The sequence below is a fragment of the Sceloporus occidentalis genome, unplaced genomic scaffold (genome assembly GCF_023333645.1).
Source record: "Sceloporus occidentalis isolate IW3139 unplaced genomic scaffold, rSceOcc1.0.p SCAF_23, whole genome shotgun sequence".
Taxonomy (NCBI): Eukaryota; Metazoa; Chordata; class Lepidosauria; order Squamata; family Phrynosomatidae; genus Sceloporus; species Sceloporus occidentalis.
The window spans coordinates 11,313,012-11,337,865 of NW_028317003.1; the positions used below are offsets into that span (position 1 = coordinate 11,313,012).

Genomic DNA, 24,854 nt, shown 5'->3' on the forward strand with positions numbered 1-24,854 from the left:
AAATTATTTGACATATATTATCCTGGAGCTCCATACAGACTGCAATTATACAGAATAATATACTGCATGCAATAAACAAATTGTATTAGAATCTCTGTTAATTCTTCACAGTAAACAAGACTGAATAATGGAGGTGGATTTTCACAGCCATAAATTTCAGACTTGATTAAATAATTCATTCATGTCAGACACAGCACTGCAGAGCCCTACAGAATGATTACCCGAAGTTGAAAAGATGTAACATAAGAAATATTCTATTTACATTCTCTGCCAAAAGTCTTAATAACCCAGGGACCTAAAATCCAACTAATTTCCTCTGTTTCTCCATGGCCTAATCTACAAATGAAAAGCTTTATCTGTGATGGAAATTGATTTAGTTTGAATAAGTAAATACGCTGAAAAAATGTGATAGGCTTTGAACCACTTTGGGGGCACCGTTATTTACTTATCTTTAATAAGATTATGAATAACAGGAGTAATATCAGTGATAATTTTGAAATATTGTGGAAACGAGTTGCATACAATTCAAGGGACAGTCTGATGACCTAGGCAGGACGGACCCCTTTTGGCCTACGGCATATGTAAAGCCAACTGTAACAAACACACATTCAAACACTTACACACAAACACTCACTATAACACTATAACACGCAATGTTCATTCCCCTTCAGAGCCTTGTCTCCACATGCTGTGGAATTACCACAATTTCCAGAACAAACAGCATTTATTTGGTATACCTATCTACATATGATGGTCATCGGAACAACAGCACCAGTTTGCTGAATAAATGCAATGCATTTGGGGTGTTTGCTATTGCTATCAATGACAGAGTACTTGATAAAGCACTTACTCTCTGTGGGTTCAAATGACACTGCACAAGTGTCACAACTGTTTTGTGGCCTTATCTATTTTGGTCACAAACAGTGTTATACCTGAAAGGCACCTTTTGGAAAATGGAGATATCAAATGTTCATAAGGATGACACAAAAGCTTCCATCGGTTCCATGAACACAAAGCCATGGGGGTTGTTGCCTAATGCTTTATAGGGTAAAAGGAATGTGGTCTTTGTTGTTTAATATTTTGTAATGATATAGGAAAATATGTATTTAACTAGCCACTAAAATGTATTTAAGTGTCATAAATCAATAGTCATGTTGTCAGTGGTAGAAGAGACACAGTTTCTTACTAATGTCCTATGTCCTAAAGGAGTTGAATGTTAAACCAGGTGATGAGGCTCGGTTGGTTGAGATGGTGTGCTGTATGTGAGGCTTATCTATTCAAAAAGAGTATTTGTTGTGTAAGTTTAAGTGCTGAAGCAACCCAGTTTTCCCTCTAGTATAGGATACATTTAGAGGTAGCTTGCTTAAGCTAGAACAAGTATAGCTTAGAAGGGCAACGGCTCATTGTATAAAGCAAATGTTAGGGGTTGCTTAGTGCCTAAGAGAGCATGGGCAGTAGTCTAGAGGCTCTTGTGTTCCTTGATAAAGAAACTAAGAATCTTTGCTTTTTTGTGATGGGGCACTTGTAGGCAGACTTAAGTATCAGGCTTTAATAAGTCTAAGAGAAGAATCATTTCCCCATGAAAGGGGGTAAGAACCATTCAGCCCAACTAGTCTGACAAGGTTTCTTGACTTTTACCTAACTCAGACCTTAATGAATATTAATTAGTTTATAGGAAAGATATACATTTTATATTGATATGTGAAACAGTAAGGCATGATATCTAGAAGTTTACTGTAGCTTTTGGTAGTATGTATCTACGGCCAATGACCACCATCATCCAGAGGTTTTCTAGCGCTGCTAAATATCATGACGCTATATCAAACAATAAAAAATATAGTCATAGACAGCAGCATATGGGTAATAAGCTGCCCACATGTTCCTGGCTCCATAACACTGTGACATTCCTCCCAAATATCCAAATATCTAAATATCTAAGCGCGTCTGGAGCAATGGCTTAAAGATTAAGACTTCACAAAGAGCATTTGTAATGATGTTATGTTAGTATGTTTGTTGAGAATATTGATACATTTGATATCAGTTTGATGTCATGTTTAGGATACATACATAGAAATAGGCAACCTTGACTTTCCTTGCATTACTGAACAGCAATGTCCATGATATTTAATAAGCTATATGGGAGTTTTTGTCTAAACTTTTTTTGTAAAAAGAAGACAAATTACTTATCTTGTTTTAGATGATGATAAACATTTTCATTCAGAAGCAGAATGTCCTGTCCAGAATTCACTTCATACAATTTGAAATTTACTTTAACAGCGTTTCCATCGTTTGAGCAGAAGAAACGGAGCAGTAGCCGGGGATGCTGCATTTTTACACCTCCTCCCCCACCTATATTCCCACCGCCACCATTCTACAGAGAGCGGAGAAATTCAGTGAGTATCTAAAATCCTATGGAGGGGAGATTAATTATATAAGGAACATTCCAAAGTTAATGCTATGGAGTATTACCTCATTACGAAAGACAACACTAAAACTGGTATTGAAAATATTTTCATGTGCAGTACAAACTCCATTTTTTATGTTAAAGTCAAAATTACAGTTATACCATATTACAATTACATTTCCAGGCAATGCTGTAGATATACTGTAGTTTGACATGTTAGAGACAGACCTGGGGAAATGGGGGGAGGCTGTCACAGGGGTAGGTATGGGGTGTGGGCTTTGGGCGAGATGGGGTAATTAAGAAGAGGCCAGTGGGCCAAGAGGCCAGTGGGCATAGTCGTTCTCCTTTACACTGTCCATATGAGTGTAGCCACAGATATGTCACACCTTTAGCATTCCAGATACATTGTTGTAAGTTGGTAATTGACCACAATAAGTTCAAAATGTGCCTCCAGCCTCTGCTTTTTTTATAACCTTTTCTCTTTTTATATTGAAGATTTTTACGGGTTTATACTTAAAAGACTCCTCCTACATACAAAGAACAACTACTGATTGCAGAACATGTAACTTTTTTCGTAGCTACCACTGGACTAAAATATTAAAATTTACTGGGAACTGATCTGAAGTATGAAAGAAATCCGGTAGTGCACTCTGTTGTGCATAAGGTGCCAAGCATTTACAATAATTAACCTGTAACGAGTCCTTAAAGTACAGGGTGGTAACATAGTTGATTTCTCCCGAGATTTTGATCTCCAGGACCAAGTGAAAGAATGCCTCATTCTCCATCCTACACTGTGGGCACTGTCTGCAGATGCACATAAGAATTAGATGTAGATGCATAAATGTCCTTAGGGGGGAGGCCTCCAAGAATGGCCATCAAGTACGCTGTAGAGTAACATGAATTTTTATTGTCCAACTTCATGCCTCTTAATAAATTTAGATATTATGCTCCTCTAGGCATCTACAAATACTGTGGTGAAACAGAACATTGTGATGACATTTGTATCCCGAGGAGTGAAAGAAAATGATATATTATTTATAAATGTAACCTGTTTGAATGAAACTTGCAGAGGTCTACCATTCAAAAGGGTTAAAAATAAGTCAACAGGGCTGAAAAAGGGGTTTTTAGACAATCCCTCTTTTAGGTGGAAGAACAGTTTAAAGAGTCAAAGGGAAATGGTTCCCTCGTCTTTTCAGAAAACAGTTCATATCTTTACCATTGAACATAAACATGTCAGAAAAGGGACATTTGTTAGTTCTCCAATGTCTGTATTAACATTTGTATCACTTATTGTTTAATTATGGCAAACTGCATTTTTTACTACAAGATAAATAACATGTAGAAAACAAACCCAATAGTCATTGGCACAGAGAGGTTTAAAATAATTCATGGAAAACATCAAGAGTAACCATCATCATTTCAGTCAATGACACTTGGAGTCAGTAAGTCTTCTTTTTATAGAATATTCGTTCTATTCTTCAAAACAATTACTCAGGGGAACTTGCCCTTGAAGCATAAGACCACTGCCTAATATAAACGACTGAATTTCATTAAGTGAACGTGCTATGGTTACTGATTATTGTACAGGCAACACCGAGAGATTTATACTAAAATAATACAGCTCTTCACTATATCTTACTGTCTGTCGGTCTACCTATCTATCTATTAAACCAGCTATCTAAAATGTATTTTTCGATCTATCATCTATCTCTATTTGCTGAATTTTTAAAGTCCCCCTTTTACCTAAAAACATACCCCAGGGCAGCAAAAAGTCATGGCCCCCCCTGTGGTGATGCCTCTGCCTTAGCCACATCTCTTCTTGGTTAAGAAGATAACGTTTAAACCGTGTAAACCATATTCATAATATATATATATATATAATTAATATCAAATAATATCAACAGCAATTGAAAAATACAAGTAATTCTAATCATAAATATATAAATACAGAAAATCTGAATTTTTTTATTATTTGGTCATCACAGATGTGTCATAGCTCATGGCAGGGGAATAAATAAGCCAATGATAAGAATATTTTTGAATAATTGAATGAATTATCACCATGCACAGCCACTGCCTATATTCACCAATGTATACTGTTTCTTATGTTTATTTCTAAAAAGGAATATGATGAGGATTATAAAAACTCACCACTGGAGTATAACCCAACAATACCTATATGTGTACCTGGCCCACCAGGACCGGAGGGACCTCCTGGTCCACAGGTTAGTGCCTCATTGATAACAATGGCTCAAACAGTCCATGCGGAATGTACCCTGCCTCATGGTCAATGTGCTGTTCCACCTAATGGTGAGTAATACAAGAAGTTACGTTAGAGGAGTTTAGGTTGTAATATAGTAGAGTCTAGATCTTTATGAATATATTCTAGAGAACCCAATTTTAGAAGACAAATAGGCTCCCAAGAATGGCCAGGGTGCTTACTCTCCAAATGTTCGCATTTTGATACATTTTCCCCTAAGTATTAAGATGTGTTGTAAAACACTTTAAGGCGAGTAAGGACATAGTGGCAGCACAACCATTGCCTTGTTTATGTACACTTGCTTCATGAGAACGGACAAATAACTGCATGACGCCAGTGCACCAGTCAGTTCTTCGGGCGTTTTTTGAGGGTCTTAAGCTTTTCATGTCGGAAATGACCTGACAATTGCAGTGCAGTACATGCATTGATAAGTAAAAGAAGGTAGTGCTTCACTTTAAGTACATTTTTATTTTACATACATGGTGTGGACCCCATTGTGTACGTTAATGTGGAGTATGCATGTACCTTACCTTTTGTCTTTTTTATTAGGGTTCTCAAGGCTTTCCAGGGACAGCTGGACCAAAAGGAGATAAAGTATGTTTCTTGTGAGCACTTTTACAGCTACTGTATTTAGAGAACTCGTTAAATTATTAATTTTTTTGTATTTAGGAATGCATGGTGACCTGTTTAATTCATATTCCTGAGTTTTGGTGTGCATGTGTTCTCTGCAGACTATAATTAAGTGCTCCCTTTATGCATCCACGGTACTGGCTGTGCAGTCATTAGTAATGAATCCTCCTGACAAGGACCATCAACCTCAATCCTTCATTTATGCACCAGAACCCGTATAGCTGCACTGCGGTGGTGGCTAATCTAGTCAAAGTGAACATGATATCACATCTGGGAGCTCCTACAATGTCATCCCACAGGAGGACACCTTGCAAATGTCAATCTGATTTTGACTGTTTAGAGTTAATATTTTGAATGTATATGTGCCTGTCCTAAAATGCGACTAAACGTTCTTTGATCTCACAGGGTGAAATCGGCAGGCCAGGGAGGAAGGTATGGTATGATTATGCTTTTATTAAAACCAGTTTGTCTGCATGGTTGTTTGTTTAATGTCAGACTCTACAAAATAGGGAATTCTTTTTTTTTTTTCACTGATGTAATCTGGAAGAAAAGTGTACAAACATGCTACAATTTTTGCATATCCCACTTTAATATTAAAATGGAGTTGTACAGCCCAAGCACCTGTGGTGTGCCAACCTGTCTGATAATCCTAAGGGTCATTCCATTATTCATTTTCAATCCTAATTTATTTATTGTATTCAGCCTGTTCAGGTAAAAACGGTAGTCCAATATCTTCAAATTTCTTAGTTAAGTCAATAATTCAATGCAAAGGACCATTGTAACATATTATCAGATCGGACAAGAAAATGGAGTAAAAATTAAAATTAGGGCTATGTTTTATTTATACGTGGCCTCTTTATAATTTAATATACATTTTAAAAATCAGCTATAGTAAATTTCATATTTTTATTTAGGTCTTGTCTTAACCGATCTTTTACAAAAGGAGTTTGAGCTGTCTTCTAGAATAGTTCTGTTGGTAAAGTTACAGGGAAGCCTACGCATTTTGTGTTATTTTTCTACACCTTGAGCCACAAAGTAGGTTAAAGCGTGTCTTCTACGTGGGAATCTCGTGGATTCTATTCTTGCAGTGGTTTGTGCCTCTCGTCACATGTAAAGGAACACAAAATATCCAAGACTTTATGGCACCACTAAGCAAGATGTCATTTTGTTTCAGTCTACCATAAAAATACTCTGTGCAAGCTCTGCAAGTCTGTCTGGATTCTAGAAGTTCACATGGCGATTCCCATACCAACAAGCTACAAATAGCATGGGCCCAGCACATGCTAAGCATTTAATCTTGAGGCCGAAGACACTAGAACATCATACACATCCTGCCTCGGAAGTTCTCTGAATCAGAGCAAGGGAGAAAACATAGGATTTATGCATACATGCCTACGAATGTTTCAACAGACTGTGGAAAATCTACAGTTCCAATTATAGAGGAAAAGGTCTCATGCATACACACAAAATATTGCTTTCGTGTTGCATGTTATTACATATTGATGTACAGGTATGAAGCTAACTGTTGTGTTCATTTCCCAGGGAAGGCCTGGTCCTCCTGGTGTTCCTGGAATGCCAGGGCCTATAGGGCCTCTAGGACCAATGGGACAAAAGGTAGGAGTCAATTAGCTTGTAGACCTGTTAATCCTTTCAGCCTCAGAAGAAGACCCATTAGCATCTGTATGTCAGCTGTCTATAAGCCAACTTTATGGCCCACTGTCCCAAACTGCATTACTTCATGCAGACTGCTGGGTAAAGACTACACACCTAATGAGTTTAAATAAGGATGCCGCCACATGAAAGAGGACCATCGGTGGTTGGTGGTGTTAGGCCCCTAAGCTCCAGGATACAGTCCTGCCTGTCATGATCTTCAGGCCAAAGGCAGATAAAACATTTGTCTAACCATTGTTGATAATCATGTTTAATTTTGATCACTCATCTTGTGACTTCCTTGTTATATATTTTAGGGAGAAAAGGGGGATTCAGCAGCTTTTGGCTTAAGAGGACCAATGGGCTCCAAGGTTTGTAAACATGGCTACTGCACGCTTTAGTTTTTTGTTTTTTTCCGTTATCAGATTTTTATTCTATAAATCGTTTCAACCTAGTAGGGTCCATAACGCATTTGAAAAGGACATGAGAACTTTAAATGACCAATTGTCAAATGTAATTGAGTGAATGCACTATACTTTTCACTAAAATTGATTATTTTGGGGTTGAAATTATATCACAAACTACCAAGTGAAATGCAACACTATTTCTTGGCATAGCTTTAAAATATGCTAGCATTATTATAATTTTGCAAAAGAAAATAATAATAATTTGCATGCAAGCATTGCTTTTATCAAAATCACTGGTACCTTTCTTTATTTGGTGTATAATATGTTGTTAGTGTTTAATCTCAACAACCATGTATGAAATTGTAAGATTGCTGTTTAGAGTGGGCGCTTTCCCAAATCTTACATTTTAGGGTTAAAAATGTATCACCTCATTAACTATGTAATTGAAAATATACACTTGGCTTAATGCGGAAAGATTTTTTAAAATATTGATCTTGTGATGTTATTAATTAATCACTTATTTTCAGTGCTGCATAAACTGAAAGAGCTATATAAATAAAATGTAGTAATAATAATTTTAACCAAATATTACAAATATAGAAATAGTTTTAAAGGAGAAACATGAGAAAAGCTATTTTTTTGTTGTTTTTATTTAGTTGAGTGTCAGTTACTTGTTAACAATTTTCTGTTTTAGTATGTTTTTTAGCTATTTTTTATATTATCAATCATAATATGGCTTGTGGAATTTTTCTGGAACCAAAACTCATAAAACAGCTGGATGTTACACATTACCTTTACCAGAGAAATTACACTCAGGTTTCCATTTCAAACCCAAACAGCCATTCTTGCATGTCATTATCAAGCCATTTTAATCATGTCATTCCAGATCATTCCTTACCCTGTAGTCCTTGTTAAAACTTTTTGTTAACTGTACCCATAGTTTGGAACTTTGGTTAACAGGCACCCCTTCAGTTAACCAACTGGCACCAGTATATAAACATAAGGTCCTACAGACAAACCAAGATTTAAGAATATTGCCTTGATGATCTGCTCATCCAGTAATGTCTTTACTACTAAGGCAGTAGTAATTCTGGGCCTCTTAGAGGTCCTTTGTTAGCCTACATCCTCCCACCATTGGAGTTGTAGGGTTGCTATGGTTGTTTTTATTTAACAACCTACTCGGACATAGACGGCATTCTAAGGGTAAATCTAACATAGCCCGATGTAGAATAACTTAGCCGGAGCGGCTTAGATGTCTTGTGTGATTCTTTAGAAACATTCATTTATCATGTTGTTATTCACTAATAGCATCCTTGTGGGAGTATTAATTAGAGAGTTAGATGCCAGAGCCAACGTTATAGTAGCAGCCCTATATATCAACTGGCTAATTACCTGAATGTCATTTAGTACAGTTGGCTTTGAGTAGAATAAGAACATATTTTTATGGCTGTTACAGATGCCAGATATATTTAAGTCTGATATTGATGTGACTTAAAAATTGAGCTTTTGATGCCCTACTGAATTTCACCGTTTTACACTGCTCAGGACATTTAGTTAATATTTCTGCAATTTTTTTAAGGGTTTCCCTGGCACTAAAGGAGAAAAGGTCAGTAGATCTGGCTCGTTTGTACTAACCACAGAATGCTGTGATAAAGATTGAAGTGGAGTTTTAGGGTTTGTGGCCTACAAAATAATTGCTGTGTCAATCTTGATGGTTACATTCAATGATAGAAATTGTTACTTGGCAGTCTTGTGACATCATTTCATATTCGGTTTGTCTGTCTGAAACAATACATTTCACTGAGAATTTTCCCACTGACAAATAACCTGGAAGAAACGACAAAATGCAAAATGGCCACACAATTTGTAATGGTGAGGAGAGGATGAGGAGAGGAGTTTATAATCTATTGAGGCGGAAAGCTCTTTGTAGCACATCTTATCAGAGCCATCTTTTATGATCACCTCATAGTTCTGTGTATAAAGATATTTATAATGAGAAATCATTGAATTCTCAACACTCAACCGGCATTTTATTAAGCCTGTTTTATATCAGTTTTTGGAAGCCATACCATTACGAGACGAGCAACAACTTATTAGTACATTTTTTTTTGAGAATGTGTGTAATCGAGGTTAAGGCAACATTACCATTTGCAAATATGAAATTTTATGACTTTATGCCATTTACATAGCTTACATTTTCATTCATAGCCTATCTGTATTTGACAATGGTTTCTAGGTGGCTAGCAACCGGTATATGTGGAATAGATCGTGTAAGATTATAGTTCTTATTACTCTATAGATCAGAGATATGCATTCTGCTGATGTTACAGTACAATGTCATATTTACGTTTATTATCCTTAAAACATATATAAAGATTTCAATAAATAACTTGTTTTCTGAGCGAATGGAGATTGCAATTCTATGAAAACTATTTGAAAAATGCGCATTTCCCTTAATCTACTGGAATATATAATTCTCAGTAAAGATAGCTAAACTAACAAACTAATTTTTCTTCCTTATTCCCTTCTTGCCAGGGAATGAAAGGAGACATGGGTGAAAGGGGTCCCAAGGGCGAACAGGTAGGTATCCTGCTTGCCCGGGTTATTATTATTCAGTTTCTCTAAGATTCTAAATTATTGGTGATCAGTCCAAATGTTTTCCTGTAAATAATATACCGTCAGCAACAGATATCCTTAGCATATTTATCCTAAATCACTGGTTTTTGTTTTTTTTTTCAGGGTTTTATGGGGCTGCCAGGAATGCTTGGCCAAAAGGTAAGGTTGATATGATATTGGATCAAGTATTCACCATTTAAGCACCTCTTCTCCGGGTCAACACCCGAATCCTCTGGGTCGCGGGAGCGGGGTCCTGACACGCCCCCACTCCACGCCCATGTACCCCTTTAAGTGGGGGTGTTTCCCACAATGTCAGCAGGAACTCCCCCCAACATCGGTGGAAACGTCCCCCGACATCAGCGGGAATGCCCCCTGAGGCCAGTGGGCATCAGTGGGCAGTCCTTGGCACGTCCTGTAAGGATAGGCTCCGGGTAGCCAGAGCAGACAAGTTCCCATGTATGCAGATCTGACTGCGTGAGAAATAAAATGCAAATATTACACAGAGGCACATAAATAATTAAAAAGATAATTGATAGTTATTCAATGGAATCAAAGGTCCATGCAGTTTTTATCAGTCTCCTAAATTTCGTATATATAGAGCTGAAAATTTTTTATTGACATTGCTTTTGAATTTTTAAACATACAGTGAATATTATTATTTAGACAATTGTAGGTCTGCTTTCTATTATCATGTTAGATTAGGTCACGATTGCTGAATCAACTGATGTTACCTTTGTAGGCTGCGTTGTATTTATTTTTGGCCTTGTACTGGAGAATGACCCTTGTATTGGAATCAGCTGTCTTATAATTCTTATTATCCAGGCTAAATATAGCAATGCTTTCTGGAAGCAATTTTCCTAGCGGTGATAATCATATCATTTTTAAATAAGAATAGTACTGAACATTTTTTCTTTTGTATTTTTTTATTTTTAATTTAGAGAAAGCCCTTAGAGGTAAACATCATGCAATTAATAGAATGTAATTAATATTGTCTCTAGAGACAGAAATCAGATAGTAGGTTTGTTCACATAGTCATAAAAATCAAAGGAATACACTAGAAAAAAATACCCGGGGACAGTCACTTTGGTTCTGTTGTTACTTCAATAGGAATAAGTTAAGTCTGTGGGGAAATATATTAAAGGTGCTGTTCCACTTTTAAGAAGTATTTTCTGTTCCTGGGACAACTGTGAATACCTGCTTTACATTGTGTATATTTAGGCTGTATTAATATGCATTTCCTCAATTTTTGCAAAAGGGAGAAATGGGTCCAAAAGGAGAGCCAGGAACTCCCGGTAACAGGGGACCAACTGGGAGGCCAGGAAAGCGTGGAAAACAGGTACATAAATAAAGATCCTTTAAGTATTTGGAAATGTCTGCTGAAATAAAAGTGGGTATCAAGTATAGGGTTAATTAACTATACTACATGGTACACTTTATAGTTATTTTTAAAGAGCAATCCATGTGGATTGTCACCAATGGAAAGACCCACCAGTAGGAACATGACCCCATCATGTCACTCTCCAGTCCTCCCCTTCCATTCTGTTGTTGTTGGGACTTTCTGAACCATATTGCATTCAGACTGATGGCAAACAAAAGCCTATTAAAAGTTTGATACAAAGTTTTATCTTTAATTTTCTTTTTATGAAAATCGGCACACAATATGAAGGATAGGCAAAAAACAGTAAGTGTCGCACTCAAAGAAATTCTCTGTTTAGGCATCTTGGGTTGAAATGTCCTGTGTGGTTTTGAGTACATTTCCCTTCTATCATCTATCTACATGCAGTATGTTGGTAAAATATTAGCTATATTGCTACAGTGGTACATTCATTCTAGAAAGGTGAGATGCTCCAGATGCAAATGATATTGTGTTCTCTCATTACACGGGATTGATCTTGGTCTGTGCTGTGGAGGATCACTGTCTTTAGTCTGCCATCTCACACTTTCAGGTTAAGCAAAGAGTAGATCACTTAGGAAATATGTGGGGATTGCCTGTGTATCCTTGCCTGAAAACAAATATTGCATTAGTATCGTTTAATTGAGATGCCTGTAGTCAAGATAAGGTATCCAAAAATACATGCTCCCCTCTTTTGAGTTGTGCCTGGATGGGCAGTGACATATTCTGGCCTAAGCCGACTAGGCCAAGGGGGGCCGCAGTCTCCTTGGCACAAATCTCCCTCTCCAGCGATCAAACCCTCCAGACAGTGGGCTGATTACAAGGGCTGGCCTATTTACGCTTTGGACGCTATGCCGGCTCAGGACAGCTTCAATAAACTTCATTAAAAGGTTCTAGGTCAACACAGTACTGTCAACAGGCCTCATACTCCAGTTACTAGAGAATGAAGAGTGTCTACAGACTGGTATTGTTTTGTTCTAGTGATATTTGCAATTATATCTGAAAAGGAGGATTATAGTTTGATGGTCTACATAACCGCAAATAATTATAAATAGGACATAGGGACTAATAGGTGAAAATTTATTGTTTTATACAATGATTTATGTACATTGTATTAATGTGCTGAATGTGCAGTTGTTGTAGTGCGTTGGATTAAAAGATAAACAGGCTCATTATGTTACTAAATCAATGTTTGCCAGTGGTCGAGCCTCTCGGGAGTCTTATATGACGTACTTCGTCCATAAAAAAATTCAGTCAACTGTGTAACTTGCTATTCTGATGTTCCAAACTAGTAAAATGATATACTTACCAATGTCAGCTGATTTATATGCGCACTTGTGACTCTGCTGGTTCAGCACAAGCTAAATATGACATCATAGCCCGCAGTCAGAGGCAGTGGGGAGTGTTTAGTTCCCATACAGGTTATGTGAGTAAAATAATCTGTCCCTTTCTCAAACATTGCAGGTTGAAGTTCAGTAAATTGTGTTTACATTAAAAGAAAATCAATGTATACCTATCAGTAACCCACTGGGAGCAGCCGTCTTTGCCTTTTGTTCTCAGATCTTTTGTGAAGCTGATTTATTTAGGCTTTCTTATAGACTATAGCCTTACTACCCAATTGTTTTTTGGTCTTTATATAAATCCATGTGCTTACACCAGCAATTGTCTGACTCCATGAGACTAGTGAAACAGCATTGTAGTAGATATCATCCATGATATATTATATAAGCACGTCTCATGTAATTATTAGTACAAGGGTGCATAAGCTACTAGTGGTTCCCTGCCATGGAGTTCATTTCATCATCTATTCCATCATCCAACAATCTTTCATTATATAGGAGCCCTCATACAATTCAGCAACTGTATAGGTTGTTAATGTTCCTTTGTTTGAGTTATTCATATGTATATGTTCTTCCTCTGATATCATTCAAAGGATTAGCCAGGGCACTTCATGCCAATTTTCTTTCATTTTATATGGTCCCTCTTGATCCTTTAGGATACTTTTGTCTAATCAAGTACTAAGTTGGGAAGTGGTTCCTCCAAGTGAGCCTTAAGCACTGGAGATTAGACTTGGGCACCAGGGGGCTCTTCGTGTTCGTCTTCGTGCTCGTCTTCGGCAAAAAAAAAAACTTCGTATTCCGCGAATATTCGCCTGGTCCTGTCTTCTCTTCGGGTGAATATTCGCGGACATTCTTCGTGCTCGGGTTTTCTTCGTTTTCCCCGGTTAAGGGGTTAAAACGGGGTTAAAGCCGCTCTGGCGCCAGGAGTTTAAATGTCCGTATGAGCAACTCTATTGGTCGTCAGCAGGGGGCTCGTCTGCCATTGGTTGATGGCAGACGAGCCCCCTGCTGGCGACCAATAGGGTCGCTCGTACAGACTGTTATACTCCTGGTGCCGTAATTGTCCGGCAGATCCCGCTGGTCTCCCTGTTCTATAATTTATTAACTGATAGAACAGGGAGACCAGTGGGATCTGCCGGGTAAGTTACAGCATTGGGGTTTTAAAAGTCTGCACGAGCGACTCTGTTGGTCGCTCGTGCAGACTTTTAAAACCCCAATGCTACAACTTACCCGGCACATCCCACTGGTCTCCCTCCCTGTTCAATTAATTAAATGTCCGTACGAGCGAACAATAAAGTCGCTCGTACGGACATTTAACTCTGTACAGGGAGGGAGACCAGTGGCATCGGCAGGGTAAGTTGCAGCATTGGGGTTTTAAAACCCCAATGCTGCAACTTGCCCTGCCGATGCCACTGGTCTTTAACTAATTGAACAGGGAGGGAGACCGATGCCACTGGTCTCCCTCCCTGTTCAATTAGTTAGTCCGTGCCGGGTTAAATGTCCGTACGAGCGACCAATAAAGTCGCTCGTACGGACATTTAACTCTGTACAGGGAGGGAGACCAGTGGCATCGGCAGGGTAAGTTGCAGCATTGGGGTTTTAAAACCCCAATGCTGCAACTTGCCCTGCCGATGCCACTGGTCTTTAACTAATTGAACAGGGAGGGAGACCGATGCCACTGGTCTCCCTCCCTGTTCAATTAGTTAGTCCGTGCCGGGTTAAATGTCCGTACGAGCGACCAATAAAGTCGCTCGTACGGACATTTAACTCTGTACAGGGAGGGAGACCAGTGGCATCGGCAGGGTAAGTTGCAGCATTGGGGTTTTAAAACCCCAATGCTGCAACTTGCCCTGCCGATGCCACTGGTCTTTAACTAATTGAACAGGGAGGGAGACCGATGCCACTGGTCTCCCTCCCTGTTCAATTAGTTAGTCCGTGCCGGGTTAAATGTCCGTACGAGCGACCAATAAAGTCGCTCGTATGGACATTTAACTCTGTACAGGGAGGGAGACCAGTGGCATCGGCAGGGTAAGTTGCAGCATTGGGGTTTTAAAACCCCAATGCTGCAACTTGCCCTGCCGATGCCACTGGTCTTTAACTAATTGAACAGGGAGGGAGACCGATGCCACTGGTCTCCCTCCCTGTTCAATTAGTTAGTCTGTGCCGGGTTAAATGTCAGTACGAGCGACCAATAAAGTCGCTCGTACGGACATTTAACTAATTGAACAGGGAGGGAGACCAGTGGCATCGGCACTGCCGATGCCACTGGTCTCCATCCCTGTTCAATTAGTTAGGGGTTAACTTTTTTTTAAAGGGTTAAGGGGCCGTGCAAGTGAGCCTATTGGTCGCTTGCACGGCCCTTTAACCTATGGATTTCTGCTCCCGTTAACCCCTTCGATGCTGTGTTAACGCAGCATCGAAGGGGTTAACGGGAGCGGAAATCCATAGGTTCGCTGTCAGGGGCTACAAAGACCGTGCGAGTGAGCCTATTGGTCACCTGCAGGGTCTTTCTCTGGCATCAACCAATTGGTTGATGCCAGAGGAGGTCCCTGTAGGCGACCAATAGGCTCATTCGCACTGCCCTGTAACCCGTGACGGCGAACCTGCGGATTTCCACTTCCGGGAACTGCCGCGATGCCGCGAAGCCAAGACAAGGTAAGATGAAGGGGGGGAATGGTAGACGAAGACGAAGACAATCACGAAGATCTTCGTGGTGTGTGTCTTCGTCTTCGCCTACGTTTTACCGCCGCCGTCTTCTCTTCGGCGTGTCTTCGGAACGAACACGAAAACGCACTCTTCGTGTTCGTTTCCATGTTCGCCCGAAGACGAATGCACAAGTCTACTGGAGATTGCTGATGTCCTCGCTGCTTCTCTATGAAGTTATTTTCATGAACATTGCTGGAGATTTCTCAGGGATGGTATTCTAAAGCCTCCCACTCCTGGTCTTTATGGCACATGCATTGAGGTGGGTCTATCCATGCATGAGGATAGGGCTAGTTGAACTGGCAAAGTGGCATGGAGTGGGCAGAAGGAAGTAGGGCATTCCAAATACCACCAAAGGCCCAATTAGCAGTGATTTATGGATACAGCCAGGCAAATCAGATATCTCCTAGGTATGCTGAGGGCAGAAGTAAAGTGCATCTTCAAAGCTGCTGATGAGATCATTTGCTTCTATAGCCCATGAGGAACATTTCTGGATCTAGGAACTGGGATAAAATCCACAAAAAGTGGCTGCAGTTTACACATACGTTGAGTAAGCACATATGTTTCTGTGTGATTATTGTGTTTTTTGTAGGTCTTTACATGTTTTATCAGTGTAGCGACTGGCTTTTTCTCTTACTGTGCAAATTACCACTTGCTGTGTATCAGCAGCAGACATCCCTATATAAATATCCCTTCTGAAACGCCATCTAAATTAAGAAGGTGCTACTTCCTTTTCCACTTTAAGAATCATCTTATGCGACATCTAGCCGCTTTTTAAACTGGAAAGTGGCCCAGTTCCAAATAAAGGTGCCTTTCTGTGGATTTTTATCCAGCGCAAGTAGATTTTTTTTCTGTTATAGCAAATTTATTAAGAATGGTGAAATTCTTTCCTGCATGGGCATGTTATTTTACTTAACTACTCAACATGAGATCATGTAAAAACCTTTATTTTCATAAAGGTTTTCTTAAGAATTGAGTCCCTGAAAATCACACGTTATGGTGTAATATCAGATCATATTTTTAGATCTGGCTTTTTCAGCCACATTTTAATCCTATAGAATTCTCTTCTGGCCAAGTGAAGACAGCTGGGGAGAAACAGAAATGGCAGGTGAACATTGATCCTTATACCTAATACAATGTCCAACTCATGCAGATCCAAACAATAACTTTTTTATACTTGTTTTTCCCTGTAGACATAGCTGTCTATTTCTTCATTTTTACAGATGATGCTTTAAGTATTGAGATGTATCGAAAACTGATTGTAGTCTTTCATTAATAAGACAAATGTGTAGTTTTGTCACTTATTGACTCCCAATGGTCTTGTGGTAATAACTATGAATGTACTGTATCCCTCCAGAGTGGGGATAAGGTGGTCCATGGGAATACTGCCTCGCTTCTCTTGGGGGAGGACGACCAATAGAGGAATCAATAGATTCAGACAGTGTTTTTGGAGATATATGGTACAACGTTTCATCATTCTCTTGGGTTTGTTCGCTGTTTGCAAACAGGATTGCTCAAGTGATGAATGAAACACCACACTATGCACTTCAGGTTGTTAAGTATCTTGTTGATGACACATATTAATTACCACATAAGAGCAGGATGGACTGAAATCGAATTCATCAGTACGTAGAGTACCTTCCTTATTATTTAGGACATATTTTGTGAGGGCAACATAATACCAATGCCGTGTATGTACATCAAACTACAGCAAGGGTCATTTTCCCATTACCGACTGATTGTATTTGGTGTAAAAGTACTGCGGCATTCTAGAATTCTGTGAAAATTATGGAAAACATTCTAGAATTATATATATTATAGGTAGGTAAAACAACTTAATACATGTCTCTAATTAACTTTTTTCCATATAAGTTCCATATATTGACTAATTTGGCAGTTCTTTCATTTATATACCTTCAATAACATATACCTTAAATCTAACAGATGAGATTTTATATATTATACTCTCCCAGGTATTCCTGTTTAGGTCACTCCTTGGGACCCAATCCCGTTGCCCCCCCTCGATGTCTCTTTTTTCTAGCAGCTCGAAATGTTTGCTGGGTATGAGTGTATCAGTGTTCTTTAACCCTAAAAGTCATAGTAATGTGCATAAAAACAATAGAAAATCTGTTTAAAAATGCTAATGTATAATGTAGATATATTCTTCTCAATGCCTTACACAGTAACATAAACGTGTATAAATAGGTCATAAAGTCACATAAAATGTCTTGGCACAACTTTGAACCTAGTCCTGCCTCTGAACCACACTTTTAAAGCAAAATGTATCTCCTTGGCCATTGGGAAAGTCAGATGGTATGGATCATAGAACATATTAGCAACAAGCTATAGGGTAAAAAGTACATTTTTCATCGCCATTGGGTATTTAGTATCTGCCGGTTAGTGTTGTGCTCTGCCTTGGTTGATACAGTGGTTGCTGCGAACTATCTTTGTGTGTAGGTGCCCAAATAACATGGTAAGAGTGAATTCCTTACCAAGCCCATAGGCATCAAGAGGGCACTTCAATGTTCATGCCAATATGTTATTTATATTCAGTATGCATGTGTCTGTGTCACATTCATTGTTGGCTTCTACAAAGATGAATATTTTTTTATTTATATTTAACTATATATTGACCCACAGTGATATAACACAGAATTAGTATTTTCAGAACAAGAGTTTCTGATGTATAGATTATATTAAATGTGTATATATATATATATATATATATATATATATATATATATATATATATATACCTGTTTGTGTTTTTTCTCTCCTGTTTCTTTCTATCATTATTTGAATATAAAGAGCCCGTTCTAAACAGATGTTTAAGATAACACTAAGATCATCATAGCTAATACAAAAAACCCAAGTAAATCTACCCATTTTACTTAATTCCAACCTTTAATCTAACTAACCATAGGTTCCGTTATACTGTAACGATTTATATTGATAACAGGCACAATGGGCAAGTCTATTTATATCTGCAGTCGGTGATATGTGTAAATGACATTGCTTCTTACTCAACTTTAGGGAGAAAATGGGGCAACAGGTCCAATGGGGATTATGGGACCCCCTGGAAGACCAGGTGCCACTGGAGCTCCAGGACCCCCAGGACCAGGTATGATGTCATCAAATGCAGAAGGTAACAATCACATTTTAAATGGGTACAAACAATGTGCTTCTTACGTTATAATGTAATTTGGAGTTGGTTGAGGTTATCATAATTCAGAATCGTATTTCTGCAATGAGACCCTGCTCACAAACCAAATTTAATTTGTACCAATTAAGGCTTTTTTGTTTCTCATTGTCCAATCAGTAAGCTTGATATAATAGTGCAGAAAGAATGTGTTGTGATAACCTGTTCCATTGACAGCACATCTAATGTCTGGACAAAAAGGAGAAAGAGGTGTTCCTGGTCCTCCAGGAAGATGTCTTTGTAAACACCCACAGACTGGGTATAACCCGCATTATGATGAATCTTTCAATGGATACAATTATGCCAAGGTAAGAATGGTGACTTCCCCCCCCCCCCAGGTACGTTGGGTTATACAGGTTATATATCTGATATGCTCAACTACTGACATTTGAAAACAACATTGTATTTATTCAGTCAATAATTAAGTATCTTATTTCCTTATATTCTATGGATTATTTGACCTAAGACATAAATAGCACATTTTACATAAACATGATCTCTGAACACTCGTCTCGCAGACAAAAAGAGGGAAACAAAAAACACCTTTAAAGAAAATAACCTTAAAACCATGTTATACATGATACACTGACGCACGTGGAATGATGGCTATGCATATTGGAATACTAATGCTTTGTGTTAATGTGAAATGCTTTGAGGACAGTGCCTGGTGGGGAGTTGGCTTGGGCAGTAATAATTCCTAAGGTGTGGTGAGGCTGGACAGGTAGCTCTCATAGAGCAAAAGGCTTAAATTGTGACTTTTACTACTTAATTGGATCAAACATTGAAACTTGCATTGAGATTAACACAAATGTCCCTGTAGTTTTGAAATAGCCAAATCATCTGAAGACATTCCATCCGTCCACATAAAGACACTACGAGAAATATGCTTTGCTTTTTATAGCCTGTCTAAGGATGTTTATGATGCCTTTTAGTGGATGAGTAAGGTGTAATGCCACATAAGCATTCAATATTTAAAGGTTCATTTCTTTTTAAGTAGCTAAAGCCAAATTAAAAATGAATTGCTTTAAACAATAGAATTTATATTATTTATACTGTGTTTTAGGTATTATCACACAAATTTAGTGTAAGTCAGAAAAATATATTGTTTTCCAGTACTTTTTTTATTGGCACTAACGTGATATTTGTCTTCCAAGATATTCTTGGTTGATAGCCAGGAGGAGCTGGATGGATTGAATGCTGACAATGCATTAGCTTTTCGGAAAGACCTTAAGTCTCTGTATTACAAGGACACAAATGGATGGCTTCCTATTCAGGTAAGCAGTTTATAAATCATGGCAGGCCACACACACGCAGACATATATCTTATTGATGTAAAATATCAACTTGGAATGACCTCCGCACATAACAAAATGAAGTGGGTAGGCATTTGGTTAATTAAACTATGTATGCAGAACAGGTGGTTGAAAAGTGGAGCGAACGGTACGATCTATTCATTGGTTACATTACTTTATAGATAACTCTTTTTTTTCTATGCCAGAACATATTTGGCTGCCAAGCAGTAGAGTTGATTACTACTTTGGATGGTGTGCAATAATATTTTATTGTAGAAGGTCATAATAAAATGTTTTGGGTACCACATGCCTATGGAAGTACATGAATAGGCTCCGTGAGAGGTAGACATAAAACTTCATGAGAGCTGGTCCGCACAAATAAAATGTTTTCATTTATGTTCTGGAAGTGACTACATAGGTTATAGCATCATTAGTATTCAATTCATTTAATTTTTAAGAAAAACAGGTCAAAATCATGTTTTAATTGCTTTTGCTAAAAGAGGTCAGCAAAAATGCTTTTGAGCAACCAATCTTGAATATACAGTAATTATCTATGACAGTTGGGTCTCTCCCAAAAAATTATCTCCTAAACTAGGGTGCAGGAACTGTGAACTGCTAGCCAGTTCATAGATCTTTCTATATTGGCCCTCACTTGGTCATCTGGTAGAGTATGTCCACAAAAGCCTCCCATTCTTCTCATCATATGATAACTCGCATCTACAGCTACTGCACAGCAAACACCTTCACTTATGTTTTATGCGTCCAACATACAGTCCAAGTAAAACAAGGGCTAATCCTGCGGTGATTAGACAACTTTGGATGCTCATATGCTTTTGATGTTGTAGACCAGCAGTTCATGAAATGCACAGAGTGGCATTAAAACCTACCATGTTTCTTTACAGCTCACACCATTTATTCACCCCAGCAGCACTTGTGGGGATGGAATTGTCCAGCCTGGGGAGGAATGTGATGATGGCAATAAAATCTTCACTGATAACTGTATAAGTAAGTTTGTGCCTTACTGATTCCCTGGAATACTCATGCCTTAATCTTGTTATTAAGGAATCCAGCCATTTTAATACAATAGAATCTAGTAATTTTTTTTGGGTCGATATAGAAAAAATATGTCACATAAATGACCTAAGAGGTATCTTTTTCAGTTGGAAAAGTAGAAGAGGCCTCTGAGGTTCTGAAAGCTTATGTTGTAAAATAACAACATTGAATTGGTGTGTAGTGCTGATAACTCAACAGCTAGTTATAAATAAAAGAAGGAAAACGTACTTGTCAAGGGAAGCTGATATATGGCAACTCGATGTGGAGCGTAAAGTGGGTGCTGTGTTTAAAATACAAAGAAAGATTAGCTAATCACATTCTGTGAAAGCTCCTGGCAGTAACACGTAAGCCCAATCGCTAGCAAATGTGTATTGATGCCCATGAAAAATCTCAGTGCTCTTGCTACATCTAACTCACCAAACCTCCAAAAACACAGCCTAAACAAAAGTGTCCCTCTTTGGCCGTTTCAAATTTTGGAATGATAATTTACCTTGGTAGTATTAAATTAACACTGAAATTAAGTTTAAATGTCTAATCTGCATTGTAGAGTATCCAACCCTGATTTTAGTTCTGAATTCTTCATCATATTTTCAACTTTAGCTGAAGAATGGACATTCAAGGACATATCTTGTCTTTGATTGCCATGCTGCTTCTTGTTGTAATAATTCATGGTGGCAAATAAAACCTAATGATGGTAGCTATAGACCACCACCAACCAAAAGCCAAGAACATTTTAAAAATATATTGGTATTATTACAAATAATATGGAACAAATTCACAGTAAAAATCTCCATTAATATTTCGTAATTTGACATACCATTTTTTGTTTTTTTAAGAATCGCGTATAAACATGTCAGGTTTTTGCACTGGACTAGGAAAAGCTGTATAATAACATATAATAACCATGTTTACTGCTAGAATGCAAGCGAGCCTACTGCGGAGATGGCTACCGGCATGAAGGGGTTGAAGAATGCGATGGAGAAGACTTTGGATTCCAGTCATGTAGGACATATCTTCCAGGGTATGTACCAAAGACTAATTCGGAAGATTATGGTTTGTATCAGAGTTATTTATATCAGGTATTTTCAGATAAAACTAGAATTTCTGCATCAACCTTACTTGACTCTGTGTCAGTGGGAACTAGTAATAACAAAGATGATTCTACTTAATGGATGTCACAATACATACAAAACATATTATGTATTATCTCTAGATTTTAAGCTTGCAGACAGGGACCTCTTTAGTACCTAATGTATGGGTTTGTCTTAGTCTGTCAATTTTAGTCTTGTCATACCCCTTGAATATTTGTATTGAAAGAAGTGCTGCGTAATTTTTGGCACTATTTAAATAAAATATATTAATAATAATAATAATTCATAGTATTTGAGCGTGTGTAATGCTGACGTTGGAAATGTTACATTCACCCCTTCAGATTTTTATTTGAATGGCAGCTTGTGTTGGACTACATTTTTTTTATCATTGTCAGATCCTAGATAATTGGAGTTGGCCAAATGTGTTAGCCCTTTACTATCATGAACATCTAGTCTTTAGTAGCACCTACCATTTCTTGGCAGTCATGGGTAATTGCTAACCAACAGAGCTCCAGTTACATTAGTTAGCCTTGTAATATTGCCCTCTTCTTTAAATAGCACTCAGAGAGAGGCCATGTGTACAAACTAATTATGTGTTTTTCTATAATAGGTCTTATGGACAATTACGATGCACTACCTATTGCTACATTGACTCTACACAGTGTCGATATTTCACATGAGAAGTCAGCCGACATGTGAAACGCGATGTCACAATTAACACCAGGTGCTATCGTAACAATGTTCAACAAGATTGGGCAATATACTAAAATTAATGTACGGGTGAAAGATGTGACTCTATGCCGCTGATGGCTTTTTGAGAATTGTTTTAATGTCCAACTGGAAGAAATAGGACCACTGCATCCTGTCTTAACAAACCGCGCTGATCAGTATTTGCCAGCGACTCGCGGTCTTTATATGCCGATGTATGGAGATTTCTTACAGGGCAAACGCAAAACCATCACAAAATAAGATTTTCACTCTACAGGAAAATTGTGTTAACAAGACAACATTACCTCGACTTAGCACTGTTATACATGCAAATGAAACTCTTCAGGTTTATTATTTTGGTTTTCTGTAGACTTTTACTAACTAAGCACCTAGCGAATGCTGGGTTGTGGTGTTTTCCAAGAAAGTTTAACTTCTTAATACAATGTGAAAAGTTAATGTACTGTATTGTACCTGCGTTTTATTATAGCTTCAGCGTTATGAAAAACGTTCTACTAAGTGGTTCTGTCTGTGAATTCTATTGATCAAGTGCAAGCAGCCAGGAAATCTATGGAAAAATCAACATCAAACAAGGAAGAACACAGAATTTTACTATTTACAAATATACACAATCTAAGTTGATGATAATGTTGCCGACCAAAGACTGTAATAAGTGGAACATAAGTTTAAAAACAATTGTGCTGATGTGAATGTTTTCTTAACCTTTTTAATAAATCTAATGGCATGATTCTGTGAACATTTTCAGGATGGCTTAAAGATGCTATGAAATCCTATCATAAATTATTCCAAGTGTTTGAGCGGAGAGAACACATTTAGAGGGGGAGTACTGATATTTGGATAAGGCAGTCAATATCTTATATATTGAAAACACGACCTAAACTAAAACAAACTCTGGCACTGTGTTGTGATAATGAAATATGCTTTAACATTGCAGATAGGCTTTGAAAAGGAAGGAGATATCCAAGTCACTAGAAGATATATGACAAAAAAAGCAGATAACATATTGTGAACACAACCTTCTTGTCTACGTTTTAAAACTCAAACCTTCTTTCGACATGTAGGGAGCGAATAGCAACATTATCTGCCATTAAATATTTTAGCCCTTTCTCAATAGATAGCAAACTATGAATAAGTGGGTTCTTTTATAACAAAAATATATATAGATTCTCATATGATTATCCTTTTTCTTCATGCAGTTCCACCGTGTGATCAAATGAGTTTAGGGGGGCAGCCATCTTGGTTTTCTGGCACCAGCACGGTTCTCAATTGAGAAAATGCTCATCCATTCTATAATACAATTGCATGGAGGTATTTTGCAGATGGATATTTACATTATAACAATGGTAAACCTGTTAAAATGACCATTTTCATGCAGTGCTATCGCAATATAATTATAAAGAAATGATAAATGATAACAAGAGTTTACATAAAAAAAAGAATGGTGGCAAGGGACTTCTATTCAATTCTATTTTTTTACCTCTTTACCTTCTCAAATACCTGTTTTTCCTCTTGATCTTAACTCCCATAAAAATCTGACATACCTACATTGATGTTCTGGCGTTTAGACTGTTCAGTGTCGGTAGCTGTCCTGGTTCCGCGTCTGTTTGGGCAGGTTCCAAATATATTTGTATTTTGCATTAAGTGTTTTGATGTATGTGCTGCTTGTTCAGCATAAAAATACTTTTTATTTATTTAATACCAACAAGTATATGGACTGCAAGCTCTATATGTATTATGCATATGCTTTTAACAGATGTAATGTTGATGATGTTTAGTCTATTATTGTTTGTTAACCAAGCGGTATGTTAATCACTTTCTAATTCTGAAAAACAATGAATCACAGATGGTAACGAGAATGTTTGAAATTATTTTGTACATGTTCTTAAATAATAGCAGATAAAGATTTGATATGCATGACTTACCTTTCCCATCAGATTTAGTAGTACACGCCTTAAAAGACAAAAATTTGATATGCCATGACATAATGAATACTTTAATGTACGAATATGTATGTATTTTAGTGTGACACTAGAATTTTCCTTTCCCTCTGCATGCCCTGACCCTGGAATTCACAGATGACAATAAACAAG

General features: G+C 37.8%; 1 protein-coding gene across 1 annotated transcript; it reads left to right on the forward strand.

Moving 5' to 3' along the window:
- Positions 1–653: 653 nt before the first annotated feature.
- Positions 654–22,718, forward strand: LOC149300797 (uncharacterized). Its single transcript, XM_089484807.1, has 17 exons — positions 654–855; positions 2,278–2,393; positions 4,528–4,629; positions 5,214–5,258; positions 5,700–5,726; positions 6,837–6,908; positions 7,262–7,315; positions 8,931–8,957; positions 9,887–9,931; positions 10,091–10,126; positions 11,223–11,303; positions 18,437–18,548; positions 18,780–18,910; positions 19,757–19,876; positions 20,797–20,899; positions 21,866–21,968; positions 22,649–22,718. Exons 1-17 carry the CDS (start codon positions 654–656, stop codon positions 22,716–22,718), a joined length of 1,446 nt encoding a protein of 481 aa, XP_089340933.1.
- The last annotated feature ends 2,136 nt before the right edge of the window (positions 22,719–24,854 follow it).

What these genes read in the sequence shown, in the direction of transcription:
- LOC149300797 (XM_089484807.1), top strand. Translation starts at nt 654, where the DNA reads ATGTTCATTCCCCTTCAGAGCCTTGTCTCCACATGCTGTGGAATTACC. An exon ending in TGATAAAGCACTTACTCTCT is followed by an intron (nt 856 to 2,277) that starts GTGGGTTCAAAT and finishes TTACTTTAACAG; the next exon opens with CGTTTCCATCGTTTGAGCAG. An exon ending in GAGGACCAATGGGCTCCAAG is followed by an intron (nt 7,316 to 8,930) that starts GTTTGTAAACAT and finishes AATTTTTTTAAG; the next exon opens with GGTTTCCCTGGCACTAAAGG.